The sequence below is a fragment of the Chiloscyllium punctatum genome, chromosome 3, assembly GCF_047496795.1.
Source record: "Chiloscyllium punctatum isolate Juve2018m chromosome 3, sChiPun1.3, whole genome shotgun sequence".
NCBI classification, from domain to species: domain Eukaryota; kingdom Metazoa; phylum Chordata; class Chondrichthyes; order Orectolobiformes; family Hemiscylliidae; genus Chiloscyllium; species Chiloscyllium punctatum.
Window position 1 is genome coordinate 139,296,578 of NC_092741.1, and position 27,769 is coordinate 139,324,346.

At 40.9% G+C, this 27,769-nt stretch overlaps 1 protein-coding gene across 1 annotated transcript; it reads right to left on the minus strand.

Annotated features, from left to right (window-relative positions):
• Nucleotides 1-791: 791 nt before the first annotated feature.
• On the minus strand, nt 792-26,677 carry LOC140454425 (uncharacterized). Its single transcript, XM_072549145.1, has 9 exons — nt 26,566-26,677; nt 22,921-23,009; nt 22,070-22,211; nt 20,179-20,230; nt 11,977-12,348; nt 5,613-5,666; nt 3,635-3,982; nt 2,005-2,149; nt 792-900 (listed from the first exon to the last, which is right to left on the minus strand). The coding sequence occupies exons 1-9, from the start codon at nt 26,575-26,577 to the stop codon at nt 792-794; spliced, it is 1,323 nt and encodes a 440-aa protein (XP_072405246.1). The 5' UTR covers nt 26,578-26,677.
• Nucleotides 26,678-27,769: the final 1,092 nt, after the last annotated feature.

The following is a 27,769-nucleotide window of genomic DNA, read 5'->3' on the forward strand; positions in this document are numbered from 1 at the left end:
CTGGTCTGCTGAGAGTCGCCTGCACAGATGTAGGCTCATCCTCTCAGTCTGACCTGCTGGGGCCAATGGGCTCACATGCAGAGAGGAAATGGAGGGGTAGGCCACACTGAAATATCCTGAGAGGATGTACCCAGGGTAACTGCCTGTCTGTCTTTCAATCTGTCGTTCCTCTTCTTGGAGCCTGCTGGCATTACTGTGTCACCTTGAGAAAGGACACCTCAAGTGAGTGTCTTGTCCTCCTGTTGCTTTCCCTTTATTGCTTAGTACCCGTAGCTAAAGTTATGGAGTTCAGGTCTGTGTCCACATCTGGCCACTGCTGAGTGTTCTGCTGGAACAGGGTCTCCATGGTAATTGTCACCCTTTCCTGGAGGCAGCAAGCCCCACAGTAGTTCTGAGAATGTGAACAAACTCCTCCATTATTGGTTCCAGCCTACTGAGGGCCTCTGACATAGCTGCCTAATGTTCCCCTGCCTGACCCACTACAAGTGAAACAAGTGACTTAGGAGTACACAAGCACATCTTCTGCTGTGGACAAATGCCAGGCTATATCCCTAAGTCTACTCTCACTAAGGTATCCACTGAGGGGAATGCCTCTGAGTTGGTGGAAAGTGCAAGTGAATGTCTTGCCACTATACCCTCCAAGGGTTCTGTCCTCCTCCTCAGAGATGGTGCTGATGCAGAGGGGCTCCATTGGAGGGTGCCACTAGTACCTCTGAAAGGCAAGACAAAGAATGTGTTGATGAAGATTCAGAAAACATTATACAGAGCAATATGGTTTTCTTTTCTTCCCATCACAGAAGAGCAGGCAGCAGCGTTGCTTGCTGAGTTGGTGGCCTTTTGGTGTTTCCCATCACCACAGCAATGGTCCTAGTATTAGCCAGCTGGTTTGACAGCCCCTTCCTGAGTGGGAGTGAAAATCTTTACAGTTGGCAATAACTGCTGGTCTTGGCCCTCTCAGCCCAGTTATGAGCCAGTTCTTCATGCAATGAGATAAAGAGAAAGACTGATGGTGTGATGGGAAATGGGAGTAAAAGCAGTTTGCACGCATGCATATTCCCACCCGGTGGGAGGGCGTTCCCAGTAAGAAGGTTGGGTTGGGACTGGGGAGTGGGGACAGGGAGGGGGGAGTGGTTTGGAGGGAGGGGCAGAGAGAGGGGAGTGGTTTGGAGGGAAGGGTGGCAGGGTTTCAGTCATTTCAGTGATGACGTGGTTGTAAGCCTTGAGTACAGATCATGCACATGATGCTAAGGTTCATGGACTGTGCGATGCTTGTGCAGTTGGCAGAGTGAGACTGGATCATGTACCTGTGATTGCAAGGTAGCAGAGAGAAGATGATCCCACTTACCCTTGCAGAGCACAGGATATTGTTGATTATTTTTCCTGCACTGCTCGCCTCTCCTTTCCTCAGTTGAATTGACCTGCACTGTGATCTCTGACCAGACCAGACAGGTCTGATGGTTTGGCCTCTCAACACAATTTCCCGAAGAGGGGATGGAACCTCCTTTGGTCACCCTGTCTAGTAGCATCTGGAGGGCAATATCAGAAAACCTTGGTGCCATCTTAGACATCCTAGGAAGCATTTCTGGGCTACTTGGCCCAGGGGAGGTTCCTGGCTTCTAGCGAGTGCAATCATATTAAACTGGCCTTTAAAATAGCAGCAGAACTTGTGATCCTGGAAAGTCCTATTGGTGGCATAAATGTCTAGCTTACACACCGTGCAATTCACAGAGTAACCTGCAAAATCTCTCACCCATATAAATAAGGAGCTGAGAAGCATATGATTGTTTGAGATAATATACTCCAAACCTTGCTGGTTATGATACCATTCAACAAACTCAACTTTAACTTCAAATGGGAAAATTCCATACTGTACATCCAACACAAACTGGACATCTGGAACTTGGTGATAGAAATCTCATCAGAAAAGTCAATACAGCAGCAGTGTGTAACTGTTGTATTGAGATTGGGTAAAAGGGAAGTGAATCATTAATTTGTTGAACTTACCAAGTGCTGGAGTTGGGTGCGAAACTGAACGATTCCTGAAAAGTTGACTGATTTGTGTTGTTTGCACCAAATTGAAAGACGTTATTGGTTGGACGACCAAAAGTACAATTTGGAACCAAGTTACTAGGAAAGTGGAAACCAGCTTCTGTAATGAGATTAATAGCAAACATTGCCATATTTCCAGTTATTTCCACAAAATACCCATTATATAAAGCATTTCTATTATACTATTAGAGTCATAGAATCATAGAGAATGTACAGAATGGAAACAGACCCTTCGGTCCAACTTCCACACTGACCAGATATCCCAACCCAGCCCATATCCCTCCAAACCCTTCCTATTCATATACCTGTCCAGATGCCTTTTAAATGTTGCAATTGTACTAACCTCCACCACTTCCTCTGGCAGCTCATTCCATACACATACCACCCTCTGCATTAAAAAAGTTGTCCCTTAGGTCTCTTTTATATCTGTTTCCTCTCACTCTAAACCTATGCGCTCTAGTTCTGCACTCCCCCACCCTAGGGAAAAGACTTTGTCTATTTATCCAATCCATGTCCCTCATTTTTCCCACCCCAGGGAAAAGACTTTGTCTATTTATCCTATCCATGCCCCTCATCATTTTATAAACCTCAATAAGGTCAACCCTCAGCCTCTGACACTCCAGGGAAAACAGCCCCAGCCTATTCAACTTCTCCTTTATCGCTCAAGTCATCCAACCATGACAACACCCTTGTAAATCTTTTCTAAATCCTTTCAAGTTTCACAACACCTTTCTGATAGGAAGTTGACCAGAACTGCATGCAATATTCCAAACGAATTCCAAAAGAATTCCAATATTAATAGATTCAATGAATTTTCAATACTACTTAAACATTATATTGAATGAATATTGAAAACTAATTCAATAATGTATGTGAGTATTTAATAACAAGAAAAGTTAATGATGCTAACCACATTTAAAAGGCACCTGAATGAGTAGATGAATAAAAAAGGTTTATAGGGATATAGACCAAGTGCTGACAAATGGGACTAGATTAGGTTGGGATATCTGGTTGGCATGGACAAGTTGGACCAAAGGGTCTGTTTCCATGCTGTACATCTCTTTGACTCAATATGAAGACAAAAATTTGCAACTTTCACACTCCCAGCATAACCAATCAGGTGCTTTGCAGCCAGTTAAAAACTTTGAAGCCACTGTTGTAATATGGCAAAAGTGGAAAACATTTTGTACATGAAAGATCCCACAGTCATGAATAAGTTGGATCAAAATCTTGGAGCTCCCTCCCTAACAGCACAGATTGCAATGGTTCCAAATGGTAGATCATCACCACACTCTCAAGGGCAATTCAAGATGGGTTATAAATGGTGGCATAGACTGTATTATCCACATCGTATGAATTAATTTTTAAAAATGTAATAATGACCAGATAGTCCGTAAGCATATTCTGGTGAACTGACTTAAATTTTATGAAATTTAGGCTGTAAACTTTGAATATTCTTTTTAATATTTATTTTACTTTATTCTCTGCCAAAATTAAGAAAAGGAATTTGAAGAAGCCCTTTTTCCAAGTCTTAAGAAATCCTAATTTACAGAAAATTTTCAAACTTTCACGTTGCAGTGCATACCTGTAGATTGATATGGTGAAGGATTCTCAGTAATGTAAGCATTAGCCACTTCTGTGTTACATGCCTGTCCAAAAACAGGAAGGAAGTTGAGAGAGGATCCATCCATTCCAGAATTAAAATTGTTGTTGCCTGTTTCATTAGAGCATCCAACAAGAAAAGGTGGGGCCTGAAATGGTGTGGTGGAGACCACTGTTGTGTTCATATCTGACCTGGATGATGGAGGCATATTAATCATAGATAGTACTGCCGAGTCGCTTGTTGCGTAGACAGGTGGGTCAAAAATACGTGGGAATATTATCGAGATGGGTGGATCTTGGATCCAGTAGGACATTGTTGCTTCAGTTTTATCTGCACATAGACGGGAAAATTCTTATTATTTCAATAAATTGATACATTATTCATGGACAGAAAATACTTATTTTCAGTGTCTACATTTATTTTATCAAGAATAATAAAACAAATGAGCATGATGAATTTGCAACTTCAGATTCTAATCTTATCCCAGTTCCAAACTGATCAGTCATTTGTTGCACCACATACTTTCTTTTTAATAGGTTGCATTTAAAAGTTATATTTTTTATTTTAATCAACGATCTTGATTTGATTCTCACCTGCTCTAAATCTCTCCTTAAATTGATCTCCACATCATTATTTTTCCCTTGCTTAACCAAGACCAAGTTAGATACACAACAGGTTTATGCTTTAGAATGTATCTCAAAAACTTCAACACATTAATTAATGGATGGCATTATGGATGTGTGCTGTCCTAGGATAAAGCTTTACTGGAGCTCTAAAGATGAAACTCCAGCTGTATGTTAACCTTCAGTATATACATGCATCTGAATTTGTTTTAATTCAATGCGCAATGGGTAAGAAAGTTTAATTTGTTTTTCAATTCTTATCCCTTCCAGTTTTCTGCTGACATTAACTTCTAGCTTCATTATAGTTCCAATAATTCCCTCCAACACTTCACTCAAAAGACTGTTCATTCCAAGTCAAGGCAATGAGTGTTAGCTGGGTATTTGACTTTAGAGGCTTAGAAGTAACTCCTGTATGAAGGGTAAAAGCAAATTACTGCGGATGCTGGAATCTGAAACCAAAAGAGAAAATGCTGGAAAATCTCAGCAGGTCTGGCAGCATCTGTAAGGAGAGAAAAGAGCTCATGTTTCGAGTCTGACAAAGCTTTGACAAAGGGTCAGTTAGACTCGAAACATCAGCTCTTTTCTCTCCTTACAGATGCTGCCAGACCTGCTGAGATTTTCCAGCATTTTCTCTTTTGGTTCCTGTGTGAAGGGACTCAGTTCTTCGAGAATACATGGAAAGAAAAGGAAATTTTGAAAAGGAACAGGGGTAAGAAATGCCAACAATCTCAAGGGAAAGGACCAGGTTCATCTCATATCAGCCATGCCAAGACCAGAGACATAGAATTTCCTAGGTGGATATCATACTCACTAGTGAGTGATCGCTGACAATGACAAGGGCATGGAAAGCCCAAGTTTTCCCTATATATTCCAAGTTACTGTATTACAAAGTTAGTAACAAAAATTGCCTGAAACTATTGCCTGCAAGAATTGCCTGAAAGTGTGCATCTTCATAGTGAAAGAATCTATACTGAAAAGTACAAAAGGCAAGTTAATTCCTGGACTGCATCTCATCCTAAACCCTTTTTGCTGGCAGGTTTTACTGCAGGTTTTGGCAATTCACTATCAGATACAATTGCATCAGAGGATTTAGATTTACAAATTTAGGAAAGGTTAAACCATCTGTAGTGGGGACCTATGCTATCCACTAAAACTCAGAGTTAAATTTATGGCAGTGATGGGGTTTGGGAGACTGCAATGCAAGTAGGCCAGGAAATAGTTTACCCTTTTAAACCCATCACATCCCATACTTTTGCTTAGCACAATGGACTAAAAAATTGACAGCACAAATTGCAAAATTGAAATCAAACTGAGCAGTGAAATAGAATTTAACCAACCTTGGACTTGGGAATCTTTATACTCTTCCGCACTTTCCCATTGGCTCCAGCTTCCTGAGGGGACAATTTCATCAAGCTCAGTTCCAGAAGAAGCAGAGAGCGAGCAAGTAGAAGTGTTTATTTCAGTGGGTAAGGGAGTATTTGCACTCTCTGTGCTAGTTGAAAGAGGTTCATATATACTGACATTTGAAGAGTCACTCCAAGAGTCACTTGAAGGATCCGTTTGTGTGACAGAACAAATTGCACAAGGAATCTGAGAAGTAGTTAAGATCGGTGAGCATATAGATACTTCTATTATGCTGCAGGTGATCTGAGGGGTTTCCACTGTACTGCTTTCCACCCTGCATTTGTTGGTACTTCTTTGTGTCTGGGTGCTTATTTCTGTAAATCATGGAGTCATAGATTCAGTAGTTAGCTTCTGAATAATTATTGTGATTTGTGCTTATTCAACTATCCATGGAAGGCTCTCACTATCTTAGCATTTCTGCCATGTTCAAATTCAATGCGGAGGAATTGGAATGTGTCCACCCTGACCTTAAATTTAACTGGACCACCTCTGACACCTCCCTCCCCTTCCTGGACCTCTCCATCTCCATTAATGATGACCGACTTGACACTGACATTTTTTACAAACCCACCGACTCCCACAGCTACCTGGATTACATCTCTTCCCACCCTACCTCTTGCAAAAATGCCATCCCGTATTCCCAATTCCTCCGCCTCCACCGTATCTGCTGCCAGGAGGACCAGTTCCACCATAGGACACACCAGATGGCCTCCTTCTTTAGAGACCGCAATTTCCCCTCCCATGTGTTTAAAGATGCCCTCCAACGCATCTCGTCCACATCCCGCACCTCCCCCTTCAGAACCCACCCCTCCAACTGTAACAAGGACAGAACGCCCCTGGTGCTCACCTTCCACCCTACCAACCTTCGCATAAACCAAATCATCCACCGACATTTCCGCCACCTCCAAAAATACCCCACCACCAGGGATATATTTCCCTCCCACCTCTTTCCGCCTTCCGCAAAGACTGTTCCCTCCATGACTACCTGGTCAGGTCCACGCCCCCCTACAACCCACCCTCCCATCCTGGCACCTTCCCCTGCCACTGCAAGAACTGCAAAGCCTGCGCCCACACCTCCTCCCTCACCTCCATCCAAGGCCCTAAAGGAGCCTTCCACATCCATCAAGGTTCTACCTGCACATCCACTAATATCATTTATTGTATCCGTTGCTCCCGATGCGGTCTCCTCTACACTGGGGAGGCTGGACGCCTCCTAGCAGAGCGCTTTAGGGAACATCTCCGGGTCGCCCACACCAATCAACCACACTGCCCTGTGGCCCAACATTTCAACTCTCCCTCCCACTCTGCTGAGGACATGGAGGTCCTGGGCCTCCTTCACCGCCGCTCCCTCACCACCAGACGCCTGGAGGGAGAATGCCTCATCTTCCGCCTTGGAACACTTCAACCCCAGGGCATCAATGTGGACTTCAACAGTTTCCTCATTTCCCCTTCCCCCACCTCACCCTAGTTCCAAACTTCCAGCTCAGCACTGTCCCCATGACTTGTCCTACCTGCCTATCTTCTTTTCCACCTATCCACTCCACCCTCCCCCCCACCCCCGACCTATCACCTTCATCCCCTCCCCCACTCACCTATTGTACTCTATACTACTTTCGCCCCACCCCCACCCTCCTCTAGCTTATCTCTCCACGCTTCAGGGTCTCTGCCTTTATTCCTGATGAAGGGTTTTTGCCCGAAATGTCATTTTACTGCTCCTCAGATGCTGCCTGAACTGCTGTGCTCTTCCAGGACCACTAATCCACAACCAAATCCTCAATCCATTTCCAGTATATCCCCTCCAATCCCATGTCTTTTAACTTTCCCCACCACCCCCTTAAGTAGGAGCTTACCAAAAGCTTTCGTGAAATACAAATGCACTCCGTGCACTGGTTACAGGTTTGGATAAGTTGGGATGTTTTCACTGCAGTGTAGGAGGTTGAGAGGTGACCATATAGAAGTTTATGGAATCATAAAGGGCATAGATAAGGTTAACGGTAGATGTGTTTTCGCTCGGATGGGGGTTTCAAAAGTAGGGGGCACATTTTTCAAGGTGAGAGGAGAGAGATTTAAAAAAGATATGAGGGGCAATTGTTTTTCGTAGAGGGTGGTTCACGTATGCAACAAACTTCCTGAGGAAGTGGTGGGTGTGGGCACAATTACTTATTTGGATAAGTACACGAATAGGAAATGTTTAGAGGGATATGGGACAGGAGCATGCAAGTTGGACTAGTTTAGTTTAGGATTATGTTCAGCATGGACTGGTTGGACCGAAGGGTCTGTCTCCATGCTGTATGACTCGATGAGTCTATGATTCTATGACTAGTTACATCATCAAAAAACTCTAGTAGATCAGTTGAACACAATTTCTCCTCCATGAACCCATGCTTGCTTTGTCTAATTCCATTAATGTTTTCCAGATGTTCTGTTATCATGTCTTTCTCTTGCATTTTTCCACTATTGGTATTAAGCTAACTAATTTGTTTTCTTTTCTCCCTTTCCACTTACAAATATTTGCCTCCCTCCAATCTGTAAGAACTACTCCAGAGACTACAGAGTTTTGGAAAATGACTCTTCTTTTCCCTTCATTGACTTCAGTGTTTCCATTTCAGAGGATAGACTGTCAACACTATCCACCACAAGCCCTCAAACTCCCATAGCTACCTTAACTACATTGCCTCATGCCCTGCTTCCTGCATGGATTCCATTCAATTCTCCAACTTTCTCCATCTCTGCCACATCTGTTCTGATGATGCCACCTTCTGCCAGGCTGTCTTTGACATGACCTCCTTTTTCCTCAACTGATGATGTTCCCCTACTGTGGTTGACAACACCTTCAGCTGTGACTGATCCATCTCCCACACTCTGCCCTCATCCTTTCCCTCCTTTACAGAACAAAGCTAGGGTTCCTCTTGTCCTTATTTTCCATCCAACATATTTCCTCACTTAAAGGATCATCCTCTGCCATTTCCACCACCTCCAGCAGGATGCCACCACCAAACACATCTTCCCCTTACCTCCACTTTGGCATTTCACAGGGACTGTTCCCTCCATAATATCCTGGTCCACTTCTCCATCATTCCTAACACTTCTTCACTCCCCACTTCACCTTCCCATACAATTGCAGAAATTACCCTGACTTTCCAGTGTGGACCTGCTGCAATGTTCCACTGAAGCATAAGGAGCAACTCGTCATTTTCTGCTTAGGCACTATTGAATCCGAGGGGCAACTTTTTTCTCCAAAGGGTGGTTCGTATGTGGAATGAGCTGCCAGAAGAAGTGGTAGATGCAGGTACAATTACAATATTTAAAGGACATTTGGACAGGTATATGGGTTTAGAGGGATATGGGCCAAACGCAGGAAAATGGGACTAGTTTAGTTTGGGAAACATGGTCAGTATGGATGAGTGGACCAAAGGGTCTGTTTCCATGCTGTATGACTGTATGACTTGATGACTGCATGAACTCTGGTGTCCATTTTCCTTACATTCCACCCCCATCCTACCACTAACACACACACATCCATAGTCTTGTCTTGCTTGCATCATGTTTTTAACATTCTCCCTTTCACACCTTAATTTACACCTATTTTACAACTCTTTTTCTCTTTCGCTACCAGAAGCAACCCCTTTGTCTTTTGCATTGGGTCTCTATGCTATCTGTTCCCTTCACCCCTGTTCCACTTCTGTAAAACACATTTTTTAACATTTTCCAACCTTTTTCAGTTTTGAAGAAGGGTCACAATTAAACTCAAAGCATTAATACTGTTTCTCTCTCCACACATGCTGCCAGACTTTCTCCAGCATTCTCTGAGTTTATTTCAGATTTTCGGCATCCACAGTATTTTGCTCTAATTTCAATGAGACAATGTATAACTTTGACAGATTATTTGTAGGATATACCAGGTAGGTAACTATTTCAGCTGAGGACACAATTCCAAAATATGAAACCATTTACTGTATTCTGATTGTTTGATGCTCCTAAATCAGCCATAGCATTTTAACACTGAATATTGATCCAAATATAAAATGCATAATCTATTTGTATCGATCAGTACAATAAATGCAATCAAATTACTTTTAATGTTCAATGAGCTCTCTAGATAAAATAGTTAAATCTAAATTGTTCATGTACTTTCCTTGATTTAAGTTTACTCTCACATTCACAGTTCCTGGGATATGGAAACATTGACCATGTTCTGGATTTCAATTTACCCATGTCCTGAAGGATTTTGAATGTATTTGCAGAGGGTTGTGTCTTCAGGAGGTAACAGTTCCAAATTCTTTTATTATTTTTAAAAGCTCATAAATCTTTAACCAGCCTCATTACCTACATACCAGGCTACATTGTAATCTCCCATCTTCTCTGTCCAGCACCTCCTCCATTTCTTCCTTTCCCTCCACTTCCTTGTACAGTTGCTCTTCAGCCTCTCATCTGACAAGTGATGGCAAGGGCTATTCTGTCATAATGGCCATGTCGTTTTGAATGCAATATATTACTGCATGGTGCTCAAAATGGGCCAGGATGTGAAAGCAGTCTGACGTATGTTCTATAATGTACCCTGTGTCAATAGGACTCTCACGTAGCTCTGTTGTACACATACACAAAATTTCTGAACTAGAGACTTGATCTATGTACCCGGTGGAAAATCGTTTCTACCCAAATCCACTCTTAAACTCATTGTGGTAGAACAAAAGCAACTGGTAAAGAGGATTGTGACAGAATGGGGGACTTGTGATAATAGGCATTTATCCTCATTCAGTGATGCCTATGGTCACAAATCAGCTACACATTAAGGGAACAGAATTCCTCTCGGGGGATCAAGAAAATGGCCAACTGATGTGACATGCAAGGAGGAGGCAACTGTGTCAAATGGTATTGTCACTGATCTAGTAATCCAGAGATCCAGGCTGCCATTTCGCATAATAACCTTTTATGTGACACCTTGTCAAACATCAAAAATCCAAGTACACAACAGCAATGGGATAAAATATGCTACTTTCCAGTCTGATGGAAAATTTCCAGTATGTAGTGAATTTTAGGGAATTAACCACAATATTCTATCTTGGTAGCCACCTCTTTTAAGACTCTAGGATGAAATCCATCAGGATATCATAGATGCAGAGATATTTCAGTCTGCAGCTCAATCAGTTTGTTCAGTACAAAGAGAATTTTAATTTCACCAAGTTACACACTTTCTTCCAACTTCTAACTTACACTAATTACTGTCTTTTATATCCTCTATAGTGAAGACACAAGCAAAATATTTATTCATTTTATCCCTCATTTTCTTTTTATTTATTATTAACTCCTCATTCTCGTTCTCTAGAAGATCAATGCTGAATCTTACATTGTTTTGGCGAAGTGCAATGCATATTGAATTGTGTGGAGTGATTCTTACCACTAGACCCAATGCGTTTTCTCACCAAGTTCACCTCGTTAGTTGCCTTCCACACCCCTAAGGCATCTCTCATATTCCATTTTTATCCTGACATTTGGCTTGGACATGACAGATAGGAGAAATTGATGTCTCACTTTGCAGACAGGAACCTGGGGGAGCTACTAGACAGATAGTGCTGATACCGGAATTCCTCCCTCCACCCACCCTCTCCAGGGTCAGTAGTGGAGGCCATGGTAACAGACCATGCCAGTCTGATTTATAATACAGAGTAACAACAACCATGTGGGTTCAATTCCCACATTGGCTGAGGTTACTGGGAAGGATCTTGACCTCTCCCCTTGCCAGAGGTGTGTTGACCTTCAGATTGCACCACCAAAACTCATCCCTCTCGAACAGGAGAGCAGCCCTATGGTCAAGCAAGACTATGGTGACATTATCTTTACTAATCTTAGACCCTTTCAAACTGAATGTAAAATTCAACCATATTGAGGTCATTGCTACTTAGAGGTACATTTACTCTGAACTTATTATTTAGTCTTGTTTCATTACACAATATCAAGTATAGACCCTGCTTGGGCCCAGAACCCTTTTGCTCCAAGAAGCTATCTTAAAAGCACTCTAAGAACTCTTCATCCAGACTATGTTGTCAATCTAACTTTTCCTGTTTTTAATGTATATTTATAATCACCCACAATTATAGCAGTTCCCTTTATCACAATCACTGAATATTTCTTGTATATTTCACCCTACCTTGGGGTTACCTCTGCAGCAGAAGACCACTCTTACAAGTGACGTATTTTCCTATTCTTCATCTCCACCCGCATTGATACTACATCCTGATCTCCTGAACCAAGATCGTCAATGCCATTTTTGATTAAGAGTACTACTCTTCCACTTACCTTGGACTTGGGAATCTCTATGCTCTTCCACATTATCAGATAGTTTCCAGCTTCCTGAGGGAACAGTTTCATCAAGGCCAGTTCCAGGTGACACAGGGAGCAAGCAAGTCGAAGGGTTTATTCCAGTGGGTGAGGGAATGTTTCGAGAAGCTGTGCCAGTTGGAAGAATTTCATCTGGGCTGCCATCTGATGAGTCTCTTGAAGGGGCCGTTTGTGTGACAAAACACATTGCATCAGTCATCTGAGAAGAGGTGGTAAAGCTTGGTGAACATGTAAACATTTCTGCTACACTGCTGGTGATCTGCGGGGTTTTTGTTCTATTACTTTCCACCTTGCAAATATAGGTAAGTCTCTGTGTCTGAGTACTCATTTCTGTGAATAAGAAGTCATGGAATAAATAGGTTTTCTTGGAAATGTAACCATGATGTTCAACTATCAATGAAAGACTATCATTATTTTAGCAATGATTTTTAACTTTATTTTTGATTTTTCCCTTTATTTCTTTACCCTTTTCACTTTTATACTAAGAAGACAGCAGTGCCAAACATTTCAACTTATTTCTTTATTTTTCCACTTCTGTAACTAAGATGTTGTACTAGGTACTTTGTACCTAAAAGATCTCCATGTGTGATGACTTTGTACACTTCTCACTGTACTCTTGTACCCCCTACTTGAGTACACGTGACAATAAAATCTAAATCTAAATTTCTGATCCATTATGATAAAGTCTGACTTTCAGTAAAATTTGTCCAGATTGTAGGAGCTGGATCCTATTATACATGACCCTTCAATCCATGGTCAAACATTACCTATGATATGAAGCTGCTGGTGTTGGACTGGGGTGGACAAAGTTAAAAATCACACAACACCAGGTTGTAGTCCATCAGGTTTATTTGGAAGCACTAGCTTTCGGAGCACTGCTCCTTCATCAGGTGATTGTGGAGCATAAGACCATTAGACACATAATTTATAACAAAAGATTACAATATAATGCCACTGAAATGATATATTGAACAAACCTAGAATGTTGTTCAATTTGTTCAATACATCATTTCATGAGAACTGAGCCACTGTGCCATAAAGATACTTCTTTAGGGCACTAAGACTTCAACTCTAGGTGATGAAAATGGCTGTGGTAATTTCAAGCTTCATGTCATGCCCCTGGTGCTCTGCATGTTGCCAGTGGTCTATAGACACAACATACACAATCACCAATTTAGAGTCCTGCACACTCTTATCAGTGTACAGCACCTTGCACCCCATTTTTGAGTCTAATATTGCTGTTTGACTTAGATACCAAAACCCTATCTCTTTCTTGCGATCTCTGCCCAAGGTCAGGTCTGGGCCATAAAGTCATAATTTCCACCACGGACAGGGCAAGGAGTCAGGTCCTGAAGCCACCCAAGCTGGAATAGGGTTAAATGCCATGCTTTTGCCACCGATGGGCTACACTGCCAATCAACTGACAACTGACCTCCCCACAAGGAGTCCATTATTGTGGCAACATTCACTTTTGCACAGAGTTGAGAGTGTGGTGCTGGAAAAGCACAGCAGGTCAGGTAGTATCCGAGGAGCAGGAGAATCAAAACTTCAGGCATAAACCCTTCATCAGGAAGAGCTTATACCAGAACTGTTGATTCTCCTGCTCCTTGGATGCTGCCTGACCTGCTGTGCTTTTCCAGCACCACACTCTTGACACTGATCTCCAGCACCTGCAGTCTTCATTTTCTCCTACTTTTACATGGAGTCAGGCATGGTGATGGTTGTGGTTTCAAATTTGTTCCATCACATTGATGATACCTTCTTTTGGTGCCTAATAGAAAGGTTCATAACAGTTGTTCGGTAATTTCATGAACACACTTCCTTTGGCCAATTGAGTTGTGGTTTGGAACGTGAACTCAGAGCTTCTGACTCAGAGGCCAGGATGCTTCCTATTGTGCCATGAGAGAGAGCTACTATAATTTATCAGGCTGATCAATTAGTAATATTAAAACAGGTATGCCCAATAACTCTACTTTAATAAGAAAGCCAATTGTATATAAAACGCAAATTCTGAGTAATAATATTTACCATTTTTCTGGATCCCTTTAACATTTGTGGGTAAACTCACATCAGCATCTGGAATCCATTCTCTTTGCAGTGATAATCCACATTTCAGTACCTCACAGCCCCTGCATCTAACTGCTGGAGCTTTATTTGTTATCAAACAAGTGTCACAAATCCATGTCTCCTTTGAATTGGGAGAATCGTTCTCATCGCAGTTACTGGATTCTTTGGGTAAGCTGACTGGACTCTTACTGAAGTGAGAATAAAACAAAGTCTTTGGGCTCGTTTTTGAGTTAGATCTCATCCAGGTTGCAAAGTGTTTACACTTTTTGCTGGTCTGGGTCGCTCTAAATGGGGAGATGGTATAGCTGTCAATTTGGTTTGCACAGTTGTGGCTCTGTAAGGATGCTAAAAATAAACAGTAAGTAATGTCAAAATGTGCTATCTTTAATGCACATTGTAATGTTCAATCACAGATTTTAAGTTTGAAATTTCAAAATGGGGTGATTGTATTTATATAGCACTTTTCATAACCTCAGTTGGTCCCAAAGCATGTAACAATATATTCAAATGCCAGGGTGTGAATCTATCAAAACCTTTAAAAGCAATTAGAAAAATAAAGCAAAGAGGAAACCCAGTAAAACTTAGCAATGATGATAATTGGTTCAGTCCCACATTCTTGCTCTTCCCTCACAGTCATGTGATTTTTGTTCCTTTGGCTATATCTCCAATTCTCTTTGAATATTACAATTGAATCTGCATCATCACCATTTCACACAGTAAGCTCCAGATGACAACAAGTCACTGTGTAAAATAATGCTTTTCTTTGCTGCTTCTGGTTAATGTACCAATCATCTTTCATCTGTGTTCTCCAGTTAATGATACATCTGCCATTGGAAGCAGTGGATTACTGTGTGTGTGTGTTTTTTTATATATTTCTGAGTTTTTATGACTTCAAAATTACATCTTTATACTCAAGTTTGATCATTAATATATCAAAAAAAGCAGCAGTCCCAATATGGAGCTTTGGGCACACCACTGTATACTTCCTTCCAGTTGGAACTATAAACATTTATCACTACTTTCTGCTTTTTGTCCCTTCAACAAGTTAATATTCATGCCATCCCTGTCCTTCTAGTCACATGGGCTTTAATTTTGCGAACAAAGTGCAGTATTTTGTCAAATGGTTTTTGAAAGTCCTTCATAATAAAAATGACACTACCTTCATCATCGCTCTGTTACTCAATCATAGAACTTGATAAAGTTACTGAAAAACAATTTGTCTTTACAAAATTAAAATAAAACAACTTAGTTCTGTGTATGGAAGAACTGGACCCAAAAACTGTTTTCACTAATACTGCCCAGACCTGCTGATGTTTTCCAGCAATATTATTTGTCTGCCTTTACATATCTGTGCTGACTTTCATTTGATAGGATTCTTCTTCTCAAACCAAGGAATTATGAATTTGTCCTGGATTATCATTTCTAAGAATTACCCTACATCAGCACTAAACTGACTGACCTGTAGCTCTTGAGTTAATCGTTCTTCTGTTTTCTCAGAGATATGACATTTGCAATCTTCCTGTCTATTGGCATAATCCCCATATATAAGGATGTTGGAATTTCCATCTTTCTTTCCCTTAGCAAAAGAGAATTAAGCCAACCAGACTGGGTGACTTTTCTACTTGGAGAACTATCAAACTTCCAAATGCACCTTCATTGTCCTGTCCATTATTGCTCCACACCTCTTGACTATCTCACTGGCTGCATCCTTCTCTAATGAATGCTAAGTATTCATCTAAGATTTCAACCATGCTTTGTTCTTACACAATATTTTCTTTCGACTCTAATTTGGCCATCCTTTCTTTGATTCCTATTTTACCAAGTGTTTGGGTTCCTTTTATGCTAGTCTCTAATGCATTCTTAACCACCTTTTTTGTCCCTTATGCACTTTTTTTAGAACTCTTCCATGTATTCTATGTCAGCACAATATACCAGTAAGACCATTATTATACGATTGTTGTATTGTGTAGAAGAAGGAAAGAATGCCAGCTTGGATGGAATGGTAACAATGGGGCTGTGCCTGGGGCTAATGCTTAGCAACGGGGACAGAAGTTCTGTGGTGACTGGGGCTGGATGGAGAAGGCTGCAAGCAGCAATATAAAGACCAAAGGTTTCATTGATGAGCCAGTGGTTACCTCATGGAGTGCAAAGAATGCTGAAAATGACACAATGTGGAGTCAGCAACACCTCATTTCCCTCAGTGCCAAGTTCCTGAACATTTGTGAAACCCAGACAGTAGTTATAAATCCTAATTTGGTTTCCCATTTGAGCTATGAAAACCTGATTTAAGTATAATAATTAAGTATTCCATTACTCCATAACATGACACTCTTACGTCAATCACAATAAATAAGGAGATGGACACATATTCCCCATATTTTAGCCTTTAGACTTCTTAATGGGAGGTGGGGGTTGCATTTAAATGAAATTCAATATTATTATTAATTCAGCTAAAACATCACAAAGAGTTCATCTGTGCCCTCTTCACAAATAACTGTTCACAGAATGTTGTATAAAAACTGATTGGACTGAACCTTTTTTTTGTTATGTGTGAGTTGCATTAAGGTTTTGAAACGGATTCTTGCAGTAAGGCCCAGTGAGATTTCTCACCATATCTTACCATATGCACCATTAACTATCTATTCTGCTTTATGGTATCCCTCACATCTGATTCTATCCCCAGATTACCACACGCTGTTCCTAGACAACTCACTACTCAGTGGATAGCCACAGAAAGATTAGCCTCCCTTACACCCATGCCATTTTTGAAAAGCCTGTTCTACACCTGAATAGACACTATCAGTCCAGAATTGCTCTATCCTAGACTATCCATATCAATGTCACAAAAACACACTAACACCTCTCCTTCCTCAGAAGGCTAAGGAAATTCAGCATTTCCACAATGGCTCTTATCAATTTTTATAGATGGACAATAGACAACATGCTATCCATATGCATCACAGCTTGGTATGGCAACTGATCTGTGCAAGACTGCAAGAAATTACAAAGAGTTGTGAACACAGCCCAGTCCATCAGGCAAACCAACCTCCTTTCCATTGACTCCATCTATATATCCTGGATTAGTGGTGCTGGAAGAGCACAGCAGTTCAGGCAGCATCCAAGTAGCTACCTCCATCTATATATCCCACTACCTCAGGAAAGCAGCCAACATAATCAAAGGCCTCTGTCATCCCAGTTATACACTCTTCCACTTTCTTCTATCAGGCAGAAGATACAAAAGTTTGAAACACATACTAACAGCTTCTTCCTGGCTGTTATCAAACTTACAAATGGACCTCTCATATATTTCTCTGCACCTTCTCTGTGGCTGTAACACTATATTCTGCAGTCTGTTCTATAACCCTGATGTACTTATGGAAGGTATCATTTGTCTGGTTAGTATGGTAAATATGAATATATAGCTACAAAATAATACATGTTGGGATGTTGCATAAGTGTAAGGTCTGGGTTATGTGCTCGAATCAGCCTTGCATGACTGTAGCCTGTCATGTGACAAAAGGTGAAGAAAGATAATCACAGTACAATGTGATGGTCTGCTGCAATCCAGAAGACAATTGTGGCAGAGTCTGATTGGTTAAGGAGATATAATGTAGGCTTAGTGTGATTGGTTATGCTAATGTACAGGGATAGGGCATAGCTTTTAGAACAGCATAAACATTAGAACACTCTCGCTGTTTGTGGGCTTTCAGGATTGTCTGCTCTGATGGCCACAGCTTTTGTTTGCAAATAAAGGCTTATCATCTTGAGGAATTCTCTATGTCTCCTGGTCATTCCTAAAAGGTGCTATCAACCACAACTTAGCACGCAAAACAATACTTTTCACTGGATCTCAGTACATGTGATAATTATAAATCAAATCAAATCTGCATGGTTCCAGACATTTGCCCCAGACCTGGGAATTTGCATCCCGTTGCGTGGGTAGGAATTTGGGGGTCCTGTTGGACATGGCAGTGTAAATGTGGGATTTCCTGTCAGCCCAGGGGAGGACATGACACTAGATCATGTCAGCCATCTGAAGGTATGCACAGAACTGTAAGAAGGATATTGGTGATCTTCTGCACTCCACCAACACTGGTGACACCACATTCACTCTGTCTCTGCTACTGTACCCATCCCCACCAATTCTCTTAAGCTACCACTTTCACTATTGTCTGCAACATTTTCCCTCACTCACTCTCACCCGCCCCAAACTCCACCACCATTAACTCTGCATGCATTCTGTACTGCCAACTCACTCGCTTGGAATACCTGTGACCAGTGGTGTACTGTAGGCTTCGATGTTGGCACCCTTATTATATACATTAACAACTTAGATATGAATGTAGAAGATATAATTAGTAATTTTGCAGATGACATGGTGGTGTTATTGATAGTGAGGACAATGATCTCAGGGTATAGTCTGACATGGAACAACCAGTAAATTGGGCAGAACAATAGCAGATAGAATTTAATTCCAAAAGTGTGAGCTGATGCATTTTAGGAGGTCTAATAAGGGAAGGATGTACATAATGTATGGTAGGTCCCTAACGAGGACTGAGGAACAAAGGAACCTTGGTGTATAAATCCATAGATCCCTGCAGGTATCAGCACAGATGGATAGAATACACATGCTGTGCTTGTTTTCATTAGCCGGAGCATAGATATAGGAGTAAGGAAATCTTGTTACAATGCTGTAAAACATTGGTTAAACCATAGACAGAATTCTGCTGTTCTGATCATCACACTATCCGAAGGATGTGATTGCACTGGAGAGGGTGCAGGGAGATTCACTGGGTTGGAAAGTTATGAGGAGAGATTGGATAGGCTGGGTTTGTTTTCCCTGGAGCAGAGGAGGCTGAGAGGGGGATCTGACCTGATCCCTTAAAACTTGCCTCTCTCTCATTCCAGGAGGAAAACAGCCACTAATAAGGCAGAAAGAGTTGAGATAGTGGTGGCATTTAGCTCCTCGCCCCTAATGAGGAGAGAATCCTGACTCTGATTGCCCTGTACAGGGCCAACACTGGTGGCTGGGTGCCCTTCACTTAACTGTGCTGGGAACTCCTGAGCAAAGCCCATGCTGTTTGAATTGATTAAGGCCTGCTCACAACCATGGCAAGCTTCCTGATTTTGTGTCTGGACTAAACAGCAAGACAAGACAGCAGCAATACAAGTCTAGTATTTCTGGCTGAGAGGACTAAGTGCACAAAGGCAAGGCAAAGCAAGGCACGCACGCTATGAACATCCAGGTAGGTTCAGAGTGAGTGAGTACTATGACAGTAAGTGAAGAGCCCAGAAATGCAGCCTGGTCCATTCTGTGAGCCAAGTACATTTCCCTGACCACACAGCATCTTTGCTACATCGTTACAATAATAGTTGCTTAAGGTACAGCTTGAAGTGCAGAAGCAGTCCGTGTGTAAATCAAAGATACACCATGTGGGTTCTTAGAGCTGACACATGTTGGATGCTAATATCTGTGAAGGTGCATGTGACCAGTGCCTATGGAATGTGTCCTGAGATTTTCGTACTGGGTGCAAAACCCAAGGTGCTTTGGAACAAACAGCAAACTGAAGTCGCCAGGTACCTGCTCTGATTTCCATGTCAAGCTTTAATGCATAAGGTAAGAAGCTGTAAATAATGAGATGGGTTGGTCCATTAACAAGGTGAGAAACTCCCCAACGCCTCTCATCAAAACGTATAAAAGGTTGCATAAGATCAGCCTCACCAGGCTTCTCATCTAGTACTGCCACAAATCTCTCCATAGTCCATTAGTCCATGTTGTTCAGACCCTGATAGAATTCCATCCATTACCTCTTAGAAAAAACAACATAGAATTTCAGACAAATTGATCATCTTTTATTCCAAATTATTACTGAGAGCCCACATTTTAAGACATTTCACAAAGTGATTCAGTAAGAAGTGATTCTGATACACTTTCAATTATACTGTTAGAACGTATTAAGAATGATAGTGAAAAGAAACATGTCTGTGATCCAGAACAATATGTATAATTGAATATTCCATTCATTTATAAGTTTCATAAGTTTATGGATTAATGTGAAGATTTCAATAACGTTTGAGTTGAGTCAATATTACCTTCATGATAAGATGTTGGAACAGATACCGGATCCGCAGATTGACTATCTTTCTGTTCAAGACAAAGGAACAGAATGAAATGATCTTGGTTACCTCAGCTGTCAAGATTTACCTTCAGCAGATTATTGTCAAAGTTCCATTTTTATGTATTTTACAATTGGAACCAAACATTTTGTTCAATACCAACAATACCTTCCTTAAGAGTATGGCAGCAGGGCTATTGGTAAAAACAAATGGAGTTAAGGTGACCATACAGTCCATTAGATACATACCAGCTCGCTGTAGTGATACCCAGGAACAAATTCTTCTAAAATTTGTTCATTTTAGATACACATTTTATCCTTTTTTAAAATATTAATTATTTTGAAAATTTTATAGAATCATAGAATTTCACAGTATAGAACGGGCCAATGTGACCCATTGTGTCTGCATCAGTTTCTGAAAGGGCTACTCAGCTAGTCTCACTCTCCAGCCCTATCTCCAACTCGTGTAAACAAAATATCCTTCTTTCCCAAATAAAAATGGTTCATAATTTTGAACACTTCAATAAGGTTACATCTTAATCTTCCCTGCTCCAATGAAAATAAGCCCAATTTCTCTAATCTTTCCTTGTGTCTAAAATCTCTTGAATTTCTAGTATCATTCTAGTAAATCTCCTTTGCAAGCTCTTTAACATCCTTCTTTTAATAAGGTGCCCAGAACTGAACACAATTCTCCAAATGTAGTCTGACCAATGATTTGTAGAGTTCAGTATCATTTTCTTGCTTTTATACTCTATCATTTACTCTGTTATGTTTTATTAATGGCTCCTGTTGAGGGATCAGCAGATTTCCATTTCCCGAATAAACTTTCAGCCAGCATTATATATCTTGATGCAAGCTACACAGTAAGAATTGAGATTTTCTTCATATTTTCATGCTATTCACCAAAACAATCATAAGCAATGACTGTTTCAGCTCTCAACCTGGTGTGGCATGTTCCCAATTGCGTCAATTCCACACTTCCAATTTTTATGTCGTCTGACCACATAGGATCATTGGTAGTCTTTTGACAAACATGGCATTTATTGTGTCATCCCAAGCTGCCTTTGAAAATAATCTGATATCCCTTGCTCTTGACTTGTTGTAATCCGTGCGGTGAGGCTATTCCCCCAATGTGGATGTTTTCTTTTTTTGATATTCAGTCGTCATGGTAAATATAATATCTTTGATGGAGTTGTGTAAAATCTTACCTTTCAATAATATCTAATTTGAAACTCAAATTAGAATCTGGCAGTTAAGGATCACAACTTTATGTAAACTGAAAGAATCTTTGCTTTATTCCTTTTTAAACAGTATAAATATTTCTAAACATTGCCACTGGTGAATGTGGTGGCTCTCCAGAATGCTGTCTATCTTTACTTATTCTTGTGTGACATATGCTGCTCAGCAGCAAACACCAGCTAGTTACAGAACAGAGAACAGCTCAGTTCTGTCAGATGCTAATCTCACTTGTCCTTTGCCTTTGAGTTGGCTGCCCCACAACAAAAAGAGGAAAAGCTGATTTTACTTTTTGTTGTTCCCAATTTGTAGTAGCCTTGATTTGCTGAGATTAGCCGACTCAACTCATATCACTGACTGAGCATGAGGGTTGTCTGATCCTTCTTGCTCAGAAACAGACAGCGCCTTGTGAAATCATAAAACCATCGGGATAGCAATTAATATACTTTTCAATACATTAGGAAGAACTCACTTTCCTAGCCAAGCTGCATGTTTTGAAAAAAATAAACTGTCAGTTTGTGGCTTGGAGCACAGGTGCACAAAAAGCAGCAATTTATTTTAAATTGAGCCTTATCATCTCACAAAAGGTGAAACAGTTGATTGCCATTTCAGCTACTATCCGCTAGTATTACCTGCATGTAGTATAGGACTTCATCATCTTCAACCCCCCATGCTGAGAAATGACCAGTACTTATCCGTTTAGATACAGGCCTACCATTTATCAACCCTGTACAGCCTGTAGCAGGCGTGTGTAGTAGTCGTTCTTTCAGTCTTCTGTAAAATAGTACCAGTCAAAATTAGGTGATTGATTGTAGCCTGTTACAAGACTTTTTTTTAAGATCTTAAGAACACAACATTTGCAAAAGTTTGTGACAAGTATATTTATAGTTTTTCAGTAACAAATGACAAGAAATACAAACAGTCAACACTTTATCTTGTGCAACATTAACATGAGAATATTAACATTAAAGTTATTATAAGACCAACAGATCATATTATTGACATGATGTTCAGGACATAAATATACTCTTCAATTATTATAGACTTAAAAGAGGAGTTAGTAATGTTAAAACAGAGTTAGAACAACCAGAATTCATCAGTAGCTATAAAATTCGTACACACAGGTGAGCAGAGAACATGGTGAAAACCATTATAATGAGAGGAGTGGAAATGCTATTTTCGGGTTCTGATACAAACTTTAAATTGACTCCAGAGTATCCTACCATCAGATCAAATATAAAGTTCAATTTTGCTAATGTACAGGGCATCCTTGTCAGGCGCAAATTTGCCCCTCTCTGATTATGTAACAAGGTTCGGAATATATAAAAGTTAAAATATATTCATTAGGTATAATTAAAATAAATGCTTCCAACAATCAAAACTGAAAATGTTCCAATGCAAGTGTACTTTATTAACTTTATCTTTCAGCAGCTTTCAATATTTAAGTGCGACTCAAAATGAGAATTGAAAGATAGAATCAAACCTTTTAGATGAGATTTCACTGTTTGTTGTTTCAGCCGAACGCTTGTGTTGCACTTGGTTTGTTGAAACACAAGTGGTGGGTGTTGGATCCTGCATAAAACACAAGTAGAATGATCCTCTCCATGCTAGTTTGGGATTTACAGTCCAGTGGGGGAGAAAGTGGTGAACATAACCAAAGAAAATCCCAAAGAACAAAGAGATAGCTAAGGATAGGGTCAATTGGAATTAGAGATAACCTGTGTGTGGAGACAAAAGCCATGAATTTGGTCCTAAAGTGGTATTTTCACAAGGTGCTGAGGGGGGAGGTAAAAAAGGAGATAATGTATTTAAAAAGGATGAGAGTGAATTTTTGATTAAGAGGAACAAAATGAAGGAAAAAGTATTAAGACATGCAGCATCCTTGGAAAGGGATAAGTCACCGGACCAGAAGAAATGTAATCAAGGCTGATAATGGAAACATAGCTGCAGGAATAGGCTATTCAGCCCATTGAGCATGCTCTGCCATTCAATATAATTGTGGTTAATTCTCTATCTCAATGGCATTCCTCCACTCTCTCACCTTGACACCTCTGTCTAGAAATCTAGTTCTTTTTTAAATGTATTTATTAACTTGGCCTCCACAACCTTCTGTGATTGAGAATTCCATAAGTTCGCCATTTTTTGAGAGAAAAAATTTGTCATCTCAATCTGAGATAGTGTACTATGTGCCCTGAGGCAATGACCCTATACTTTGGATACCACTAGCCAGTGGAAACATCATTCCTGCGACCAGTCTATCCAGTCCTGTCAGAGCTTAAATGTTTCAATGAGATCCCCTCCCATTCTTCTAAACAACAGTGAACACAGACTCAATCAATGCGATCTCAGCTTCTAGACAAACCTAGGAATCAGTTCAAAAAGTATGGCAATGGAAAAGCACAACAGGTCAGGCAGCATCCAAAGAACAGGAGAGTGCATTTTGGCCATAAGCCCTTCCCGACCTGCTGTGTTTTTCCAGTGCCACAATTTTCCACTCTGATCTCCAGCATCTGCAGCCCTCACTTTCTCCTATTTCAGGAATCAGTCCAGTGAATGCTCACTAGTCTCCCTTGTGTGGCAATTTCTTGATGCATATTTCACTGAAGTTGAGTTGACTGGACTGGTGTCAGTGGCGATTCCTTTCTCGTAGGCCAGATGTGTGGAATGCCAATGGGGCATTGGCTGCAGTGATGGCTGAGCAGGAACTCTTTGCTACTGTAGGCCCAGAGCATGGACACTTTCAGTGGCGGCTGGTCATCAATTGCAGCGGTGGCGGTGTCTGGAGCAAGGACCTTGCAGAAATCCTCAAGCCATGTTTGCAACCCCCGCCAATGAAGATGAACTCTATTTAAGTACTATACCTTTCATTCTTTTGTAGCTCAAAATGGCATTGAATTGTGGCAACAGAATACTTCTTACCGTAACTCCCTAGATACATGTAGCAATAAATCATTCATTCAATTAATTATATCCTTTCTGAGGTACAGAGACCAAAATTGTACATAATCAGGTGTGGACATTTCACAGTCCTGTAAAGCTGCATTAAAACTTCTTTGCTCAAGTGCTCAAACCATCTTGTAATGAAGGACAACATATAATTTGCCTTCCTAACCGTTTGCTGCACCTCTATGCTTACTTTCAGTCTCTTTGTACTTAAACATTTCCCAAACTGTTACCATTTAAATATACTACTGTGCCATTCAGTATTTCCTACTGAAGTGAACAATTTCACACTTTTCCATGTTATACTGCATTTGTCACTCATTCTTTTTGCCTAAATCACTGCGAAGCCTCTCCACCTCCTCTTCACCACTCATTAGCTTCTCAGGTTTTAGTCTATGTTTTTAATCACCGAACATAGCATTGACCTGAGGCTGTGAAAGTCTCATACGCCACCTTACATTGGATCACTTGAACATGACATACTGGAAACACGTTCCTGTGTTGTCACCCCAGTAGCTTAATATTAGCCGAGACTTTTATGTGTCTCAAGAATATAATAACAGTACATAATTGTTAGTTATAACAGATGCTTGTAAGATTCTTCAAACTTGCAACATCCATGCTCAATTTCTTATGTCACAAGAGATAACACAACCATTACACATCAGGTTAAACACCATATAGGATGTAAACTCATGCTATTAGTGGTGGTGGTCACCTATAAAAGATTCCAGAATTGATATTACAAACTGTTTGAAAAACAATCAGACAACAGTTCTGGACAACAAAATGTCTGGATGAATGAGTGTTTCTCACCTTTAAACAGCATCAGTTTCGGTAAATACACAGATTTATAGAATCATGCCCAGACTAATGCCAGTAACATATTGGAGTCACAGTAAATCTAACAAGATAACCTTGAGACAGTGACAGCAGAAGGACTTGTTGATATAGTGGTCCCAAAAGCTTCCACTGTAACAAATTCAGGCTGCACCTCAAACTCACAATACTGTCAAATTTCAAACTCTGTAGCAATGCACCAAGAATACAACATGCAAGTCACGGTGGTCAATGTGAGCTGGCAGCAAATGGAAGAAATCGGAAGCTCTTTTCCCAGTGCCTTGTGTGGCAGAGCAATATCTCTATCTCAAATAAAGTGCCATCTCTGCCATCATAGAAATTGGGAAACAAAATACTGCCCCCTTAGACAAGAGCTGGTAACTACACCAGCTAATAGCACGTTTTACTCACTAATACTTGTTAGTGATAAGCTGCTGCTAGTCTTTGGCAACACTTGGCAAGGTGTTCCTGGACCAGGATCAGTGGGGTCACTAATCCCTTCACATCGGACCAGGATTCCCCAAGAACTTTCACCACTTTGCAGGCTGCCAGTGCAGCGTTCCCCAAGATTGTGAAATCCCTCTCTCAGTGGAAAGAACTCTGGGCTAGCCATAAAGAAGAGTGGACTGAAATCACATCCCACTGACTGGGTCCAGCTTTGCCAACAATCTGAGGTGAGGGAGAGAAAATATGTGAAGGAGATAAAAGCAGGATTTGTGGTCCATCTTTTTTCTCATTCATTTGTTTCACAGATGTGTAAGACAGGACATTTCTCTCCTAACTCGAATTGCTCGAGTTGGTGGGTATGAGCTTCCTTTTTGAATCACTGCAGTGTGTGGTGTAGGTACAACGGCAGTACTATCAGGCAGGGAGTTCATGGATGTTCCACTGGCCAAAATCTGTGATCAATTTCCAAGTCAGGTTTATGGCTAACTTGGAGGGGCTGATGTCCACTTAATAAAACCCCTCTTTATCAATATCCTGGAGCTCACTGTTGACCAGAAACATAAGTAGACCAGATATATATATATATATCCAGCATTTACTGTATATGCCATTTATTTATAGATCAATGGCCACCTGGGGAATAAAAGACTATTGTTGCAAATTCTATTTAACTCCATTTTATATTTTCTCTAATTTATGTGAGTTAAGTGTACAGTGTATCTGGGCAGGTATGGGGCAATTTTGGAGAAACCTACAGAAGGTTTAGATAGTTTTAACATGGAAGTCTTAGAAACAAGCAGAATGCTTCTTTCCTGCACCATCCCATAATCAAAGATGTATCAGAATCTGGTCCTAATGTTAACACTGGCTATTTGCTCAAGACTTAACTCCAATTTACCTGCACAGGCATTTCTTCTATTAGCGCCTCTTTCTTTGGTGCACATTCTTCACCTTCCACCTTCTGAACTGCACAGGTCAATGGGGTAGACAGATCTTCAAGATTAATCCCAAGTGAAAGCAACATCTGGAAATGTAAACTGGCAGCACGTTTAAGATCGATTTTCCTAGAGGGAGAGAAAAGGGTCAGTAAATAATATTCCTTTTAATATTAAGTGATGTGGGAAGAAACAATGGAAGTACTTTAATCATGCAATAATGCCTGCAAACAGATTGAAATACAACTTTCAAATAAACCATTTCAAGAAGGTGTACTGAAGAGTTTGATGATGGAAAAATACGTACTGGTTCCTTGCTGTATGATCCTTAACTTTTTGAAAACTTTGGCATTTTCTGAATCATGTAGCTGTCGGGGGGCAGTGACATCATCATCCCATCATCATCATGGACGGTCCCTCGCAGATCAGGGTGGCTCTTTTCCACTTTCAGTCCATAGGTGGCTGCACAGATTGATGCAGCTGCTACACTTGGGGCAGAAGGTGATTGCAGGAAGGCGAAGGTGGGCCATTGATGTAGCATTGCGCTCATTTACTGTTTTCGCCTGGCTTTCACCTTTTTCCGATTGCAAGTCTCAAAATGCTCTTCCGTCACTTTAGAATGTCTGGGCAATGGTTCCCAAGTGTCTGTGGAAATGCTGTACTTCACCAGTGAGGCCTTGAGGGTATCCGTGAAGCACTTCCTCTTCCCACCCAGGGCTCGCCTGCTGTTTTACAGGAATAGAGCATCAGCTTGGGGAGTCTCATGTTGGTCATGCGGACAACATGTCCAGCCCATTGTAGCCAATCAACTGCATTAGTGTAAAAGACAGATGGAGAAACAAGGCAAAGGTGAGGACTTCAGATGCTGGAAACCAGAGTTTAGATCAGAGTGGTGCTGGAAAAGCACAGCAGGTCAGGCAGCATCCGAGGAGCAGGAAAGTCGACATTTCGGGCAAAAGCCCTTCATCAGGAATATTTGCTTGGCAACATAGACTTTGAGAATTGCTGAGGAAAGGAGAAAAGCTGGTGAAGATTTACATCTTGCAATCATAGAGTCATAGAGATGTACATCATGGAAACAGATCCTTCAGTCCAACTCATCCATGCTGACCAGATATCCCAACCTAATCTAGTCCCATTTGCCAGCAGTTGGCCCATATCCCTCCA